The sequence below is a fragment of the Lepisosteus oculatus genome, chromosome 17, assembly GCF_040954835.1.
Source record: "Lepisosteus oculatus isolate fLepOcu1 chromosome 17, fLepOcu1.hap2, whole genome shotgun sequence".
Classification (NCBI taxonomy): Eukaryota; Metazoa; Chordata; class Actinopteri; order Semionotiformes; family Lepisosteidae; genus Lepisosteus; species Lepisosteus oculatus.
Window position 1 is genome coordinate 3,276,679 of NC_090712.1, and position 18,442 is coordinate 3,295,120.

An 18,442-nucleotide genomic window follows, 5' to 3' on the forward strand; every position below is an offset into this window, starting at 1 on the left:
GCTTAGTGTGTTCAGCATGTTTTAAACAGGAAGGTTGTTGTGAAAATATTGGAGTTTGTAGTTCACTGCTGTCTAGTGATTGAGCAGACCAACTCTTCAGCAATTTTTCAAAAAAGCAGTTTTCAAGCCAAATTTGTAAAGTAGAGATAGCTGGTTTGCAATAACAATGTGTATAGAGAACTTTTAAATTGATCCTATAAACCAGTGATTTATTTGATTTTCACTGAAAACAAAATCCCGCTAGAGGTCGCTTGGTACTGTATGTTAAGAATTTCCAGTTCGTTCCATGATCCGTCACCACTAAACTTGTGACCCAACTGAAAAAGAGCCTCTTAGCAGCTTTAGTATATCGAAGTCACTCAGGTCAGCCAGTGCAGGAAGGGTTCACCAGTGCCAACACATCCGCTCCCTAGTGGATGCATAAAGACAAAAGATCCTCTATGCTTAAATATTGACACTCTAGTGGTAATCGTCCTCATGCAACGTCATTGCAAGGAACCTTTTGCAGTAATTGTCATTGATCGCATTCGTGTTCCTTTAGGTTTTCCTCATTGGCATGAAATCTTCATGTAGTGTGTAGGTATGGTATTTTTGTGGGTGAAATGTCCTGACCAGTGTGGAAATTGTTTAGGTTTTCCTTGCTGCTCCTCTGCATCATGGTGCCACGTGTGACACAGATTCCTTCTATCCAAAGGCTTTGTTTGCTGCACTAAGTCTCATGCACTATACTTTTGTTTTTTGCTGCTCAGTCATGTGATCCGCTCCAGTGCTCTATTCCCTGGCATGCCACTTGCATGTGTGATGGACAAGATTTAGAAAGAACACTTCTAGAAATCGTGTTTGGATTCTCATGCTGTCTTTGCATTTTCATACCATTATGAGCCTTTGGATTCATTTTCAGAAAGTGTCATGGATACATTGTTGCGTTTTCTGTTTGCCTAAAAGTGGACAGAATTCGAAACATTACTTCCTCTGTAAACCTGCTAGTTTAACGAGTAGTTTTCATCAACTAACGAGTAGTTTTCATCATTGTCCTTACCCCCTTGTCTTTTTTCTCGATGATGTATCTCATTGTAATTGATAGAAATCTTATGATTGTACGAGTGTTGCTGTGTTATGTTTGGTCATGCACCTCTCATGCTCTTCCACCAGAAGTCGTTTATGAAACAAAGCAGGTCTCTCTAGTGTGAATGAAAACGTCATAGGCATCATACTCTGCTTAACAGCTGACCTCTAGACGGATACTATGCCCTACAGAAGCGTTGGGAAAGAGATTTTCCACTGTGAACCCTTCCTTCTTTGGGAGGTGGGTAGAGCTGGTGTGCCAGACAGACATGGGGAGAATATGCAGTCCCCACACAGGCAGCAGCCCTTGGCTTGACCTGATCACAGTACCCTAGAGCTGTGAGGCTAAAACGTCACACCGCTAGGGCAAAATGTGAAAGGTCATTATTATAACATTATGATGGATTAAACTATCCTTGATGGTTTAAAACTGGAAGCAAGGGCTGTGCACCAAAGTGCAGGTTTACTATGTAACACCAGCCGTGTGTTCACCAGTGTCGGTGCCTCACCAGCCTGGGTGAGGTGGAGAGGGGATTGCACTGCAGTTTCTTTGGTGTTCATTGTGTTGGGACCAGGTGACCAGGTTGAAGGCCAGGGTCAATGTGAGACTTTCAGTAGTGCTCAGACTGAGCTGTTAACAAGCCTCTTGTGAGCCCTTCTTTCCATTTCCCTCTTGTTGTGTCTCAGAATCTGATTTTACCTTCCTGATTCTCTTCCTTTCCATCACTCCTTTTCTGCTTCCTCTGCGCTTTCCTGGTACCTGGTCTTACACGTGATTTTTAAATTAGTTTTGCACTATCCCACCCTTTCTTCTACCCATTCATTTTGCTGACCCCATGCAGCAATGAGCTCCAAAATGGGCAAGATGCATCATGCTCACCCAGAAAACGTCTGTCTCAGAGGATATTGGCCAGTATGTACTGTAGCTCTACATAACAGCCACCCAATTCCTTATGTAACCAAATATTCATTTGTCCCCACCTGTTGCATATGTGGCTTTATATAGTATGAAAGTAACAGAGGACTGTACTTTTCTCATCTATGAAAGCAGCACATGGGGCATTGCAGTGGGGCAGATCGCTCGGGGATCGATTACATCACCCTGTATCCTGCAGTGCACTTCACCACCATGTCCCTGGTGTGGAAACAGTTTCACTCACCTTCATTTTGTCCAAGCCAGCCATCTCTGACACCCTCCACACAATACGCTTTGCTACTCTGTCTTTTAAGAAACTCTTAATATCTGTATTGTGTTTTAACTTGCTTTCCTTTGGAGGCAGGGAATTGTCAAGTAAGTACCATCAAATGCACCACTAGTGCTGAGTTTAATCCCTGTATTACTGTGATTCGGCTTTGCCTTTTATTTCTGTCAGCCCCGAATACACACATTGTGTGTTACTTCTGATGTTGTTCCCTTGTGTAGCCAATGTTCATACTGAAGGGTTTGTCAAATACTCTTATGATGGAAACTGCAATATCTTGCAACAGAATAAGATTATTTAACTTACCCATGAGTAACTTGTAATTATAATTAACTGCTTACTTTAGTAATTTTAGCTTTTCTGTTAGGTGTTGTTAAATAATAATGGCCATGGGAGTTTCTCTATAACATTGTTTAGTGACAGGGCTAAATTTGGACAGGGCATGGTGCAAGACTTCTTGTAAACTTAGTATGATATCCTAATATTGCACAGATCACAGACTGTCATATTTCTAATAGTAATGATACTTGTTAACTTCCCTGTTAATGTTATGCAAGATTATTCTTTTTTACAATTACAGTGTAGTTCATACATCAGTTGAAAGGTGACATGCAAATAGAAATTAGAAAACTACTGTATGTCTTGCCATGAAAATAATTTTGTAAGTATTCTACAGCTAACCATAGTCCCAGTAATGGTTTGTCTCGCTTGTTATGGAACAGAAAAAACTTTACTTCTGTATGGGTTCAGACGTAAGAAGTGACAAGCAATTCTGTCATATTTAAAATAATTTCAAGTGTTTTTGTACACCATATTATTTCATTTCTAACAACAAATTATCAATAATGCATAATCATATCTGAAACAATTTCTATTCTAAATTGTTCAAATTTAATATGTTTAACCTTTGGGTTCATAACATACCAGCTGAAACTGCTTTAAAGAAAGGACACAAAGTTACATAAAGAACCAACTGACCTGTTCTCTTGGGTCATTGGGAAGATCAGGGTTGTGTGTGCCAAACCTACAGAATTAGGCATGCCATTTAAAACCTGAAAAGAGTTCTTCTTGCATTTGTAGACCTGCTAAACTGTGCTTTCTGGTGAACCACAAATGTGGTTTAGAGCAGCAATGTGTCTCGCTGTAACTCAAGTTCATTTGTATTGTACAGCTAGAGAACAGCACTCACTAAAACTGCATGCACATGTGTGTGTACGCTCACTGGGGAGACCATGTGTACCCCAGTGAGAAGACTGAATAGCCTGCACGTTTTCCTTTTAACCAGGCTCGAAAATATACCGAACCTTTAAACGGAGTAATTAGTGTCATCTGCATTTTTCTTTTTACCTGATGCACGTCTGATGCTGCATGTTTGGTGTGATTCGGCATTTCCTTTCTGCTTTGGCTAAATGTGGGGCATGAAAAAAGCTTCAGTTATACAGTATTTTGAAATCATTCTGACTAAATTTCCATTAACTGTCAAAAATCAGATTGCAATGTTATGTGAAAGAAGGCTTCACTGTGGGAAGTGAAGTTGGATTTAACACTTGCCAATAAAAAAATCTCAAACTAACTCTGCAGGATGGGATTTAGATGATGAATTAAGCCAACACTGAATTACAGCCCCCTCTGGCTCTTAGCAGCAGATGCTCTCCACAGAGCTGATGGGGGGGTGGAGGAAGAGAAGAATTAGCCATTTAATCTGGAGATTTTTTTTTATTAATTGGCCAAAGTAAAAAAGCCTGAGGTATTCGGAACCAAGTTTTTACATTTCAACCCAAAGCCTGACCTGCTTGAGCAATGTGTCACGTTCAAATCGGAAAAAAGACTGCCGTCATGTTTCATTAAAAAGGAAGTATTGTGCAATACCAGTCAGCTTCCCAGCATCATCCCCTGAGCTGATAGCAGTGTAAGCAGAATCTAAACCAATGTGTTGACCTAGTGCACTTATGAAATACGAAGTGCAACAAGAAGGAAGGAAAAATGCAGATGTCGTGAAATCACATGCTGACTGTTGACTTGAGCTGGCCGTGAGTGAGCTCAGAGCAATGTCTTCTGTTGCCCTGTGAGTGCTGCTGTGTGCCCTTCTGTAGAATGAGTAGGGGTTAGGGGTCAGTTCTGGAGATCGAAGGCGGTTTGAGCTCCTCGTGTATCTCAGTCCTCATGCATTGAATATTTTCTGATGGTAGTGAACAGGTGTTCCTTGAAAGCTTGATCTCTGGATCTTTAATCTTCTGAAGGCCTAAGTACTGTATTTTGATTAAAATTAACTTCTCAAGTACAAGTACAAGCCTTTTTTGATTCTTCCGTGCCTAGAATCTGGATCAAACTCTATTTTTTCTCACTGCTGTAAAAATAACGCCAAACAAAAACAAAAAAAAAACATGTGGTCATGGTTTCTGGACCTCTTCCATTACCCGAAGTAGTTTTCAGATAAGGTCTCCGGTTAGAAATACATTTGTGTCGGCAGTAACTACTGCATCTTCGCCACACAGACTTTCTCTCCCCCATTGCTGGGACTGGGTCACACGTCTCTTCATTTGTATATTTCTGAACCTGCTGATCAAAGAGAAAGGCTTAATTGCTAGAAGATGCCATAAATAAGTTTGTGTAAGATTGTCTTTTTAAAAAGCATGTGTTTTGTAGTTCTTTTTTCTGTCACTTATCCAGCTGTTATTATGCTCAATCTGTAGACAGTCATGCTACAGTGTCAGGTTCTCCTACTCGTTGGTGGCTGTGAAAAAGCCAACCATGTTTCAGAAACTGTTTCCCATACCGCTGCGTTTAGTACATTTTCCAACGAACACCCATGGCTCATATTAAACATAACGGGGTTGCCTGAACAAGTCTGAAATTATTTTCATGTCAGCCTTTCCATGCTAATACCAGGATGGCAGTCTGTAGTGTGCTGTGTGCTGCAGTGAGTCTCCACAGTTGAATCTGCGGCTGTACAGTGATAAGGTTTCTTGCGGCCTTATTAATGGTCACCCTAGCAGAAAAAAACATTGATTTGAAAGTAGTTTAATTAAGGGGATTTAATAGCAAAATCCAGAACTAAAAACTAATGATAAATAACATTTTCACCTACTTGTTCTATTGTTTTCTCTCAGTAGCCCAAACCACATGTTTTAATTTGACCATTAAATACCACAGCTTTAGAAATAATGTCTGCTGTTTATTTAGAGTATTCGCAATAAGCTTTGCTAGAGAATGGCCTTCATGCTGCAGACTGTAGGGAGTGCTGGCTTTAGTGTATTTATAGCGCCATTTCCCACAGAAGCACTGATGCGCTTCTCTCTCCCTGTTCCTCAGGAGCTTTAGTGCACAGTTTGCCCAGGGACACCAGGGTATGAGCTTTCTAAATTTGTAGACTGGTGCACTCTTTCATTTTTAAAAGAACTTCTTTTCTGGCATGCTTGAGAAGCATGGTTTGTGCCACACAGGAATGACAATTCAGCTTTCCTGATTGCTTTAGCATGATTTTTTTATTTTTTATTTTTAAATAAAAAGCTGAGAAGAAAAGGGTTCTGAATTGTTGACCTGAATCTATTAAAGTTCTCACTTGACTTTATTTGCTGCCTACAAGGGGATCCAGGTAAACATTACAGTTTTGTTTTTTTTGCAGTCAGACTGTAATGTGCGTAACTATGTACAGTATGTGCTTGATGGTAGTGATGTTTTTTTGTTTTTGCATCAAATTTTATGCAACTGACGTGAAGGAGGTGTACTACTTTTTTCTGTTGATTATGTTCTTTGCGATATACAGTACGCTAGATATTTCTACCAAAACACTCAACACTGGCAAGATCAGGAAGAAAGTATTTCAGTGCTGCAGAAGCCTCAGTAGGCCAGGACAATTTCTTTCCCTCATCACACATAACCTCCATCAGCTTTCAAAAGACTTAGCAGCTATTGCCACTGCCTGGTTAGCATGAAAGACAGCCGTATAAGAATCAAGAGCTGACTCATGAATTATACACATTCATGTATGAAGTAAGTGTCAGATTAATCAACAGGGGAAGGCAGAAGTTTTACACACCTCCTTCAAGGCTGCAAACCACAGCTGGTAAAGTACTATCTGAAAACTTTTTTTATTTATTTCATAAGGGAGATAAAAATAAATTTGATAACATGCTTCTACTTTGCAAATTTGTAACGGAGCCAAAACAATCTTTTCACATCGCATCAAGGCTAGTGATTTACCAGCTCTCTGGAACTCTAGCTGTGCAGTCAGTCATAGTGGTTGCTGTTATACTCTGCATCCTCGCCAAGCAGTGGTATAACAAATGCTTGTTCATCACCATTGTATTGCTTTGTTTTCTCATGTGAAGTTGACATGATACCTCCTATTGTGTATACGTTATTGTAAATTGTACTGTTGCATATTCCTTCTAATCAGCTTGCCTCGAGGGTTATGTAATAATAAACCAAGAAAACTCATTTTAATGCCTGTACCACTGTATTAAACATAGGTCTTTTTTCCACCAAGAAATGTGTAACTATAGGATTTACAGACTGATTTTTGATCACCCTTAATCCAAGTTACAATCTCTCACTCCTACATGACACCACTTCTACCCTTCAACGAGTAACTTTTCAACTTGAGATAATTTCATTTCTGCCATGTGTAGTTTTAGGTTGTTGTGTGAATGGCTAAAAAGTTTTACTGTATTCTTCCTTCTTCAGTTTGTCCTTGGGGAAAAATTGTGTTAAGTTAATTAATTCCAAAAGCACAGATAATGTGGCCAGGTAATGCCAACAACACTTGTATGCTTCCTTTGGGTGTTGTTGCCCCTTTAGGATTGAAAAACACTTTTGCAGAAGCCTGTTAACTCTTTGTCACTGGTAAAAATGGGTAATTTATGTGACTCTCTGAAGAGGCGACAAGGCCTTGCTCAGATCTAAAGCTGTGCTAGATAGGTCACTTTAATTAAGCTTGTGCCATATTGAATTAGAATATGCCCAGCCTGAAATTATCACACCTTTATTTTTTATTTCTGCTACCTTGACGAGAGGGAAGCTCAGAGACAGATTCCACACTGGTGCGTTGTGAAAATGGTTTGCGGACACTCAGGACGATATTCATTCAGAATCTGATTTTTTCAGGCCTCCTGTTAGCAGAGCTGCCCCTCAGCCTGACAAACTGCAGAAGAACAATATCACCAAGAAGAAGAAGCTGGTGGAGGTAAGAGTCACTGCTTCAGGCTGTCTATATATATATTTCGAATTAAGAAATGATCATTTTAGATGTACTTCACAAGGAATAATGATGTTCAACAGTCAAGTGCTTTACTGAATGTTTATTGAGTGTTTAAGTATAGTAAGTTTTTACTTTGGTTAAGGGGTAGCCTCCCAGCCATAGGACGAGGTTGCTTTGAACCCCAAAAAGACCCAAGTGAACCCACAAAACCACTGATGCAGAAACAGAGACACAGGAGGAAGGAATAGGTGCAGTATGGAAATGCGTACGTAACGTTGGAAAGAGAAGGCGGACATTAAACGCTGTAGGACACTTGCAGACTGAGCCAGAGGTAGGATAGCAGACAGAGCAGGGGCCGAGACGGCAGCAGGGGCCAGAGAGGCCCAACCTGGGACCGTGTTGGATGCCACGGATAGGGGCAGGAGGGAAGGCAGAATTTAAAAGCTGACTGAGCCAGAGGTATGATGCCAGGCCAACCCATGCCCAAGGTGATGGCATCAGGGAGTAAGCTAGGGGTGAAGGTTGATTGGAAGAGGGCAGCAGAGAAAGACATTAAATTACTGAACAAGAGGAGGATGAAGACAAGAGGGAGCAGAAACAACGCACGCAGACAAGGGGTAACAGACAACGAACAGGAAAAAGGGAGCCAGACTGTGAAAAGGGAACATTTAGAGAAACGAGCAGGGAGACGAGGCTGAATGGAAGGTCCCATGCAGCAGGTGGCAGTAGAGGCAACACAGGAGTGCATTTGATAATCGGTGTCTAGCTGCATATTGGGTGACATTACAAGAGGCAGACGTCTGCTGGGTGACAGAGCTTGCTTCATATGCAGAGTGCCTGCAGCCATATCACCCTGCAGCTCCCAGATGGCAGCCCCACTGGAGCTCAGCAGGTGTGAGCCCCGTCAGTACCTGGAAGGGAGACTCCTGGGAAAGCTATGGTTGCTGCTGAAAGTGGTGTTAGTGCGACCAGCGGGGGGCGCCCACCCTGCGGTCTGTGTGGGTCCTAATGCCCTGGTATAGTGACAGGGACACTATACTGTAGTGAGCGTCATCTTTCAGTGAGATGTTAAACCGAGGCCATGACTCTCAGTGGTCATTAAAGATCCCAGCGCATTTCTCGATAAGAGTTGGCCTGCACTTGCCCTGTGATGGACTGGCGTCCTGTCCAGGGTGTACCCTGCCTTGCGCTCGCTGCTTGCCGGGTAGGCTCCGGCTTCCCGCCACACTGTATGGTATAAAGCAGTTTGGTAAATGACATGACAATAATAGAATTTAATATTATTTTTGTTTTTTGTATTTATAACTTTTTCAAGGAGTAAAAACACTTTTGTATTCTGTCCAATGGTGCCTCACATAGCAATAATTACAGACTATAAGTATATAGCATGTTTTGGGTCATAGGACACTCCGGAGGAGGATGTGACCATGTGTTTTGTTCTGGTTAGAATCCTGAGGAGTAAGAACAAATTGTGACCCTTTCAGGTCCTGTGCAAAATGTCTGGCAAGTAAAGCAATGCAAGAATCAAGTCCTGAAAAAATAAAAACATGCAGTAACCTCTCTGTATTAATCTTTGATAAGTAAGGCCTAAAATGAGCAATATTTAAGGAGAGAATGACACTCTGAAAAGGGTATCAAACGACAGAGCGCAGTTAAGGGTAGCTCTCATCATGACCATCAATAGTTTGTTTTTTTTCCACTCTTGAGTACATGGTATGGAGAAACTAGCAACGTGACTTTTGCAGCAGCCTGGGATCGAGTGAGGTTCCTCAAGTTGATGATCCTCGTATTAGTTCAATTTATCTGTCGTATGCACAAGTGCAATGAAATCCTGTTGTGGCATCAGAGGGCCTCAGCTGGATCTGGGCAGTCCTCCACTAGCCATCTGAACTAGAAAACATTGCATCTCAACTGTTTCAAACCTGATAGGCTTGGTAAACTAATAATCCACTGGAGGGGAAGGTCAGTTCAGCCATTTGATCAGAAACAGGCAGCCCGGGTGATCTCTAGCAAGACAGGCTTTACTGGGGTGTGTAGTGCAGCAGGTCAATCCTTGTTGTGTTGTGGGCTTTCAGGAGCTGGTGCTGGACCATGTGTTTGGATACAGGGGCTTTGATTGTCGCAACAACCTGCATTACCTCAACGACGGCGCTGACATCATCTTCCACACGGCTGCAGCGGCCATGGTGCAGAATCTGTCCACAGGTGCAGCCCCCGGCGTATAAGGGAGACCCCCTCCGGTCAGCCCGCCAGGCACGAGCGTTTTCGCTCGCTGGCGCTCCGTGGCTCGTTCGTTCACAGGAAGAGAGCGGGGGAAGAAAATTAGCGTCGCACAAAAGACCTTGACCACAGTAGGGACTAGAACATCCCGCTAGGTTATTTTTCACACTAGCTGAAGAGAATTGGGCCTATTTTCAAAACCCCCTAGGTGCTTCAGTCCGCTTTGCTTCCCATTACCATGCAAGTGACCGAATGTGTTTAGCAGCTAAGCTGATAAGGAGAAATAAGGTTGTTTTGCTTTATTTCTATAAATTTTAATGGAGTTTATTTAACTAAAGTTCAGGAGGGATGACAACAGCCACACTCAATCATCCCCAGCCGTCAGCGATTAGCAATCACTCCCTTTGTCCTTCCTCCACTGAATGCTATAAATACCAAATATTTATTTATTAAACCGGGTTAAGCCAAATATTCACTCCACAATCGTTCGCCACACTTTGATTTTGGGGCGTTGTCATTCCTCGTGAATTTACACTGAGCAGTCGGCAGGGACTTTGTGGGAAGTGTTGTCTCAGACCCGGAGTCAACAGAGCTCCGACCGCTAGATCAATACTGCCTGTGTGACAGGGCTTTTTCCTCCAGGCACTCAGAGCTTCTACTTGGAGCACACAGACGACATCCTGTGTCTAACTGTCAATCAGCATCCTAAGTATAAAAATGTTATTGCCACCGGACAGATCGGTAAGTGCCTTTGTTGGTTCATTTCCCAGTTGTCTGCGCGCGTATCAAGTGAGAAACCACTCGGTTCAGTACAATCAGGGGACAGAACAATCCTTCTACACACGGCTCGATTGAACATTTTACTGCTGTAACATGTGCACAGGTCAGCCTGCCAGTCCTGTGACATAACTTTGAGTCGTGCTCTGTCTTCAAAATTACTTGAAAAGTATTTTTCCTTATCGAATGCTTTTAAGTCATGATTTTGTTTTGCTCATATTTAGTTGAGATCCTAGTTTGTTGTTTTTGCACTGTTCTGTTAGCATCTCTCTTTGCCCGTTCCATTTTGTTTTTCGCTATGAATATTTTTGCTTTCTTCTGGTGCTGATGTCGTGTGCCTCAGCATTAGAAAAAAAAAATGACTTATTCCAGCTGTTTTCTTTTGATGCTTCCTCATTTCCCATTGCCCACACACAACAGGCGATGTTGCAGACCTTGCAGGTAAGATAGTGCCATTATTCTTCCTCTGTCACGTGTGGTCAGGTTTCCTGTTCATGCAAACTAGATGAGGACATAAAACAGCTGTCTGTGTCTCTGAACACATATGATTAGGTCCTAGAGCTGATTTATGGTCAGCTCCTTGTACAGCATGTCAGTTAAACTGATGTGTACAAATATCTCAGAACCTGAAAGGGTACTCAGTTGTCCTCTTCGTCCTTATCTTTCCAGCTGGTTTAGTTTAAACCCTAACTTTTTCTCACCTCTTGGCATTGAAATTCATAGCGATTCAAGGCAGGTTTAATTCAGTAGCAAGTGCACCTACAGTAGCAAGTGCAATTGAAAATCTTTATCCCTGGAAAAAGACAAAAGGAGGTGAATAAGGAAAACTGGCCTTTTTTGAAAGGGATTCGACCAGAAAAGTCCTGCGTGTCTGAGAGCAGTCGAGTCTTACTTGCTCTGTTGCTGCCCCTACCCTGTGTACAATCTGAAGCTTACAGTGCGTGTAGTCTGTGACAGTCAGTCTTGTCCGCGTGGTTTAAGTCCCGTCACAGAGCTGTAATGTTCACATCAGTACTGTAACAGCTCCACTGACGCACTCCGTCTGTTCATGTCTAAAATCACATGGAACCACTGCCTTTCAGCGAGTATTGCTTTCATTTATTTCTAGTAACATGAGCTCTGGAAAACGCAACATATTTGATTTCTGACTGTAACCTCAGGCCTTTATAAAACCTATAACGGTAAGCAATAGACCAGGTTCTTTAAATAATCGATTTAAAGGTCGCAGAAGAGCAGAAAACCCTGATGTCAATCAGCCCCTTGAATCCTCCAAGTGAATCAAACCAAATGACTTAACCCAGAGTAGACTGTTGTGCATCACAACACAACCCACCTCCCACCTCAAATGTAAACTACTTTGTATGCAACTACTTTTTATAAATCAGGATTTAGATAGTCAATAGTTTTTATTTAATTTTATCTAATACTTTAGCATGGGTGTAATGTAAAGTGGTAAGATCAGTGTTTCTGGTATGCCAGTTTTAAAATCTCTGCTGAAATCTGCCATATTAGGTGGCATGCTTAATAGATTTTTTTATAAGTTATAACCTTGAAGGTATTCAGTGGAAGAATTATTGAAAGTTTACCAGTATTTTAAAGCTGAGATATTCATGCTGCATCACATATCCCACATCCTTACAAAATGTATTTATTTTACAGAGAAACTCCATTGTTTTCACCTTTCTCTCAGTGTCAGTGTGCTCTGTAGTCTCGCTAAATATCTCCATCTGCTGTAGAAGTGTGATTAACCAAGTGTTACTGTTGTCAAAATCCGACCTTCCCACAGTGCTTTGTCCATCTGTTCTGTAGTCTGAATGGATGTGGCAGGTGTTTAATTTAAAGTCATGTCTTCATCTCGGGACTGAAGCAGACTTACTTCATTCCACATCACTAAGAGGCACACAAATCTTTAAAAATGCACCCTCAGTCTGACAATCTAGTGTAAAGAATAACTTCTTTTTAGGCTTTTCAAAGCTTATTCCTAATAAGGCCAATAAAGACGGACTTGAACACACATGAGCTGGGCAAAGCAAGCAACAGGAAGGGCAAAATATTTTCCTCCCTTGTATCCCCGTGTGGTAGTGAGAGTCTCTGAAACACTGCCTGCCATGTTCAGGCCCGAGGGCGCAGTGTGTGTGCAGGCCTCGTCTGCCCCAGCTTTCACACCTTGTGCCCCATAGGTACCACGCCTTCGATCCACGTGTGGGATGCCATGAGCAAGCAGACGCTGTCCATACTGCGCTGCTCCCATGCCAAGGGCGTGGGCTACGTCAGCTTCAGTGCCACGGGCAAGCTGCTGCTGTCAGTGGGCGTGGAGCCTGAGCACACCATCACGGTCTGGAGGTGGCAGGAAGGTGAGTCCCCCCGGGGCGCCCGCGTGCGCCCGCCTGCGTCGAGGGCAAAGGAAGGAGCTCCCTCCCCCTTTTAATCAACTAAAAATAGAAGGAAATCGAATGTGTTCCACAGAGCTGGTTTATTTTAAGGAAAACTACCTTGCAAAAACTAACATCATGCATAGACTTTAATCCTCACTCTGTTAAAAGACTTTTGGAACAGCTTTCCTCACATCCAGTCAGTACACATTTTCTTGAACAGTGACTTGTGTCAGTGTTCAGCTCCCCATAATGCAACCGGTGTTTGTAGCGATTGTATGAAAGGATGTTTTTTGCCAAATAGTTTTGTGTGCAGTGTGTTTATGGAATTATAGGAGAAGAAAAGTGGTGTGTGTGAGGATTAAGGTGCCCATGTGATCTTGTCCTTTATCTAACTGCACCAGGTGCCAAAGTGGCCAGTAAAGGCGGCCACGCTGAAAGAATCTTCGTGGTGGAGTTCAGGCCCGACTCGGACACCCAGTTCGTGTCGGTGGGAATAAAGCACATCAAGTTCTGGACTCTGGCTGGCGGGGCGCTGATGTACAAGAAGGGGGTGATCGGCTCAGTCGAGGATGCCAGGATGCAGACGATGCTGTCGGTGGCTTTTGGTGCTGTAAGTACAGCCACGTTGTTGGTGGGGCTCCTTGCAAAACTCTCTTTCAGAGCTTCGAAAGAGTTTTTTCTTTTTTTCTGAGGCGTCAACAAAAATAATGAAAAAAGTCGTTGAGAAATTAAATTGAAGAACCTTTATTTATTTTGCCAAACCTTTCCTTATATATACGGTGTAGGTGAGATTTGTATGAGCATGATGGTTTCACCCAGTTTCTAGTTCAGTTTGCCAGAGCTCTTGTTTGCTCCACAACAGAAACAGATGCGAGATACTCTGCTGCGAAGCTGGGGGCAGCAGAACTCACGGCTGAGCTGTGTTTCGTTGCAGAATAATCTTACGTTCACTGGTGCCATAAACGGAGACGTGTACGTGTGGAGGGACCACTGCCTGATCCGCTTGGTGGCCAAAGCACACACGGGCCCCGTCTTCACCATGTACACCACCCTGAGGGACGGCCTGATTGTCACCGGGGGCAAAGAGCGCCCGTAAGTGCACAGGAGCCCCCCGGAACATTCCTGCGGGCAAAAGGAGAGGGGTACAAACCCCATAAATAACCAGCCGCCCCTAGCACAACCTCTCAGTCCTGCAGAGCTGGGATTCAGTCCGACGTGGCTCTGTTGAACAAGAACTGGCCTCTGTTTTGAGTTTCGATTTATGAGTGAGAGAAAATGTGAATTGTATCATATTTGACTAAGGCTTTATAATCTCTTCATGTGTGCGACAGGTCAGTTTTCTGCCTTGGCTGTTTTTGTGCACGGGACCAAATATCATTCCTCTTTTCCTTGATAACATTACCCTCAAACCGTAATGGCTGGGTACGAAAACCACAATAAAAACTAGAAAAAAATAATTTTAGCACTTCTTCTCTGTATTTCTTTGAATCTCTAAAATCGGTGAATTATTTCAGTTTATTTGTTAAAAAAAGCTGCTGTGGGTTTTCCTCTGAGTAATTTAGGTAGACAGTAGTTTAAGGTGTGGATATTCCTGGTGTAGTGAACAGCTGCCATCCTCCATCCTGAACAGCAAGAGCCCTCTGTGCCGATAGCGTGGCTCTGCTGTGCCGGGGGTGGCCGTGGTGATGTCAGAGGCGTGTGTTGCAGGACGAAGGAGGGCGGGGCGGTCAAGCTGTGGGACCAGGAGATGAAGAGGTGCCGGGCGTTCCAGCTGGAGACGGGGCAGCTGCTGGAGTGCGTGCGCTCCGTGTGCAGGGGAAAGGTAAGAGACAGCAGCGCTGCAGCTGCAGAGCCGTCAGGGGAAAGCGGTTTGAAGAGCTGAAAGAAAAACTGCTCCTGTACTCTGAGCATCCAGAAGGGCTCCTCAAGCACGTGTGGCCACTGTTTTCACAACGCTTTGGTGGTCGTGTTGAACTTGTGCAGGCACAAATCTGTTTTTAGAAGGGTAAGAGAAGATCTGAGTATTCTTTAATCTCGCAGGAATGTAAAAAGCATACTCCTTGGTCAAAGGAAGGTTTTGTGCAAAGGTTTAAGATAGTTTCTGTCATTTGTGCTTCAGTGTTGGTAATTAATGTGAGCATGAGAGAACGGAGCTGGGATGTGCCTGTAATCGCCTTTCCCCCTCGAATCAGGGTAAAATCTTAGTGGGAACTAAAGATGGTGAGATCATTGAGGTCGGAGAGAAGAATGCCGCCTCCAACATCCTGATCAATGGTCACATGGAAGGAGAGATCTGGGGCCTGGCCACTCACCCCTCCAAAGACATGTTCATCTCAGCCAGTGATGATGGGACCATACGCATCTGGGACTTAGCTGATAAAGTGGGTACTTCCTCCAAGTGTAAGCAGTAAAAACAATACATGACTAGAAACATCGGTGAGGGTGTTACAGTGGATCTGACTTTAGTATTATTGTGCGGAGCAATGGTCAACATTTCAACTCATAACTGAAAGGTTTGGGTTTGGGTGAGATACTGCAGATGAAATTTCACTATTGATCCTGAATAAGTATACTTTCTTTAGCCAACGTCATCAATACTTCACAGTGCTTAAGTCAAATTCCATGAGTCTTCTCTATTCAAGACTATAAGACATTCTTATGAGCTTGGGAATGTGTCTGGTCACTTGTCTTTGGACCAAATCCAGAACAGCACTAGCTTTTTTTGTAGAGTGTAACTTTTAAATTGCAATGACTTTTCATGAACATAGTATAATTCTTCCTTTGATGTAAGTTTTAACCTAACATTTTCTAGACTGTATACTGTATGTATAGTTAATAATTCAGTAGATCTGTTCTAAATAGAATGTATTTAGATTTTTTGAGTCAGCACTGCTATATGAACATAACTAAGTGTAAGCAAAGATCATCGATAAAAAGACTTACTCTAAGTAACCACGTTCTGGGCATGAAAAACCTCTTGTTGGAGGACAGGCCTGCTGTCAGCTTGAAACATAATAGCAGCTGGTTCCTGAGAGCAGCCAGACACTCTGCGCAGCCAAAATCAACACTGGGGTCGAATTCATGTCCCCAGGAGCGACACAGTGGTGTTCCATGTCTCCCAGGGCTTCATTTTACACATGCTATTAATGACTGGGCATGTGTTTGAATAGCTGTTTTATCCTTTATCATTTTTAGATGCATTATTAAATTTATAAACTTATTATAGTAAACTTATATCTCTTGCAGAGTTATTACTCTGACTCACAGACAATTTTATGACTGTGGTAAAATAACTTGGGGCAAAAAAGCTTCAGGCAATAGCTTCTTAATCCAGTTCCTGGTAAGAAATACTTAAGACCCCCTCCACTTATAGAAGTAATTTTGACTATTACATTATCTTCTGTAAAATGTTAGCAATAGCTTTTAATGTGTCTTATCTTTGAAGAGGGAGTTGATTAGTTTTTTTTTAAAAGATCCCATATAAAAACTCTGCTGAAGATTGGGGCTATATTTTTTCATATTAGAAGTCTTTATGCTTGGATAAGTTTCAAACTAAAAGGTAGATAATGCTCTGTTAATTATCTGTCTTTCCTGAACAGGAAAGTGTTAACAGTGTAATCAGTTTTGTCTGATGTCGAAAGTCAATATACAAGTATTTAACTCGGGTGCTAGAAAATGCAGCACTGCAATGAAGATGCTCTGTTGTATTTGAATAGGATAGACACACTGTAGTTCATAGGGCCTACGAAATGTTTAGGGCCTACGGAGGAGGGAAACACTACTGATTTACAAAAAACAAGCTGAAACAACATGCTTGCAATTGCCTCTAGGTGCTCCAAATCAAAAATCATAGGCTCTCTAGCAACTGTTCTAGAAACTAGAAGTATCGAAGTAATGGTCGATTGACATGATGCACTTTAAACTATTCTAATGCCAGTCGAGCAACATAATTCAATTGCCGTTTACCCCTCTTCTTGCACATTTCGGACTGAAAGTACCTAGGCCCTGCGAACACCAAAATCCAGCCCTGATCGAAACACCTTTCTTCCTGTTTCACTGTGCTGAAGTCAGTGGCTCTGCTGTCTAAGGGGTCTGTCCGTTCCTCCAGAAACTGCTGAACAAGGTGAGCCTGGGCCATGCGGCCAAGTGCGCTGGGTACAGCCCTGATGGGGAGATGGTGGCCATCGGCATGAAAAACGGGGAGTTCGTCATCCTCTTGGTCAACTCCCTGAAGGTCTGGGGCAAGAAGAGAGACCGCAGCGCTGCCATCCAGGACATCCGGTGAGCCTCCATCAGATCCGGGGGTCAGGGCGGAGCAGCAGCTGGATTAGAGTGCTGATTACCAAGCCAACGAGCCTTGGGTAGTTCTGTAGGCACCGTAAAGCAAGTTCTTCTTATTCTTCAGAGAGGATTCTTAGGATTGGTGGTGGTAGTTCGAGTTGGGGGGGTCGACTTGGCAGTTTGAAAGGAAAGTCACACCCTAATCTCATCCAGGAGGAGGTCCGACCCTAATCTCACCCATGCTGCTGCCTGCCCACATGTAGACATCATGACTCTGTCTCACATTCCCACAACTCTCCCAGAAGACACTCACTGCCCTACCTGCTCTTCTGTCATCCTGCATGGCGTGGTGATTGGATTCCCTGTCCAAACACCACACCTTTTTGCGATCTGTATCGTCGCTTTTCTGGGAGGGTAGTAAATGGAGCTGAATTCTGGAAGCGATGCGGCACTGATGCCAACGCCCCGTGAACAAGCTACATTCATGCCCCTCGGTGGAATAGTACTCCTCAAAACATCACACCCCAAACTGTCTAGTCACGGTGGTTGGCTTGGAAATAATGCTAAGGATTCCACATCCTCTTTAGTTTGTTTGATTTACTAAGACTGTCCTCATTCATATCCTGCTTTAAACTAAGTAACTGGAGAACTCTGCATCAGTGCTGTTGGGCTCGCACTTGCTTCCTTCGGGGTTCCAGTAGCCTTGTCCTTATGGCCGACTTGTTATCTAAGGCAGGCGAGTTACACCAAGAAAGCTCTCTAGTCCACTGTATGCTGTTGAAACCAGGATGAGCTCTGGCCTGATAGCTCAAGTATGGACTGTGTGCTATTCTACAGCACAGTTATTGTCCTAAAGGGAACATGCTTTCATATGTATCCAAGCATATTTCTGAATGAGAGAGCAAAATCAACTTGCTGTTAGTGTAGGAAGTATAATAGATAAATGGATGCATCTATTTGTATTTAAATCATTATTTGCAAACGCAAAATTATTGTCATTAACAGAACGTATTTAGGATATGCATATCAGATAGTGAAAGCAGCAGCCTTTTGTAGAACTGTGTCATAATTGTCACAGAACTTCATTATACAGAGCATCTTTCCTGGTACAGCATCTTAAGGTACTTTATGATAAAACAAGCAAATAACGGAGAAGGGTATCCAACAATTGACCGTAAATCAAACAGTGTTGAAAGCTGGCTTGTAAAAGTGAGTTGTAAGACAGAATTTGAAAGAGCTGCCTGGCTTGCAGGATCTGATATGAGCTGAGACATCGTTGCGCATTCTTGGAGTCGCAGAACAGAAACCACTCAGCCCTCCAG

At 42.9% G+C, this 18,442-nt stretch overlaps 1 protein-coding gene across 3 annotated transcripts in view; it reads left to right on the forward strand.

Moving 5' to 3' along the window:
- Positions 1-18,442, forward strand: part of LOC102686846 (EMAP like 6) — a 118,146-nt gene that overhangs the window by 89,716 nt on the left and 9,988 nt on the right. For 2 of the 3 annotated variants that reach the window (XM_069179827.1, XM_006638417.3), the window contains exons 29-37: positions 7,374-7,452; positions 9,543-9,672; positions 10,330-10,428; positions 12,645-12,818; positions 13,241-13,449; positions 13,774-13,931; positions 14,547-14,661; positions 15,032-15,220; positions 16,948-17,120. In XM_069179827.1, coding sequence (XP_069035928.1) covers positions 7,374-7,452; positions 9,543-9,672; positions 10,330-10,428; positions 12,645-12,818; positions 13,241-13,449; positions 13,774-13,931; positions 14,547-14,661; positions 15,032-15,220; positions 16,948-17,120 — 1,326 coding nt within the window. Of the gene's footprint in view, positions 1-7,373; positions 7,453-9,542; positions 9,673-10,329; positions 10,429-10,884; positions 10,906-12,644; positions 12,819-13,240; positions 13,450-13,773; positions 13,932-14,546; positions 14,662-15,031; positions 15,221-16,947; positions 17,121-18,442 lie in introns of all 3 variants that reach the window. The other variant, XM_069179828.1, reaches the window with a different exon arrangement.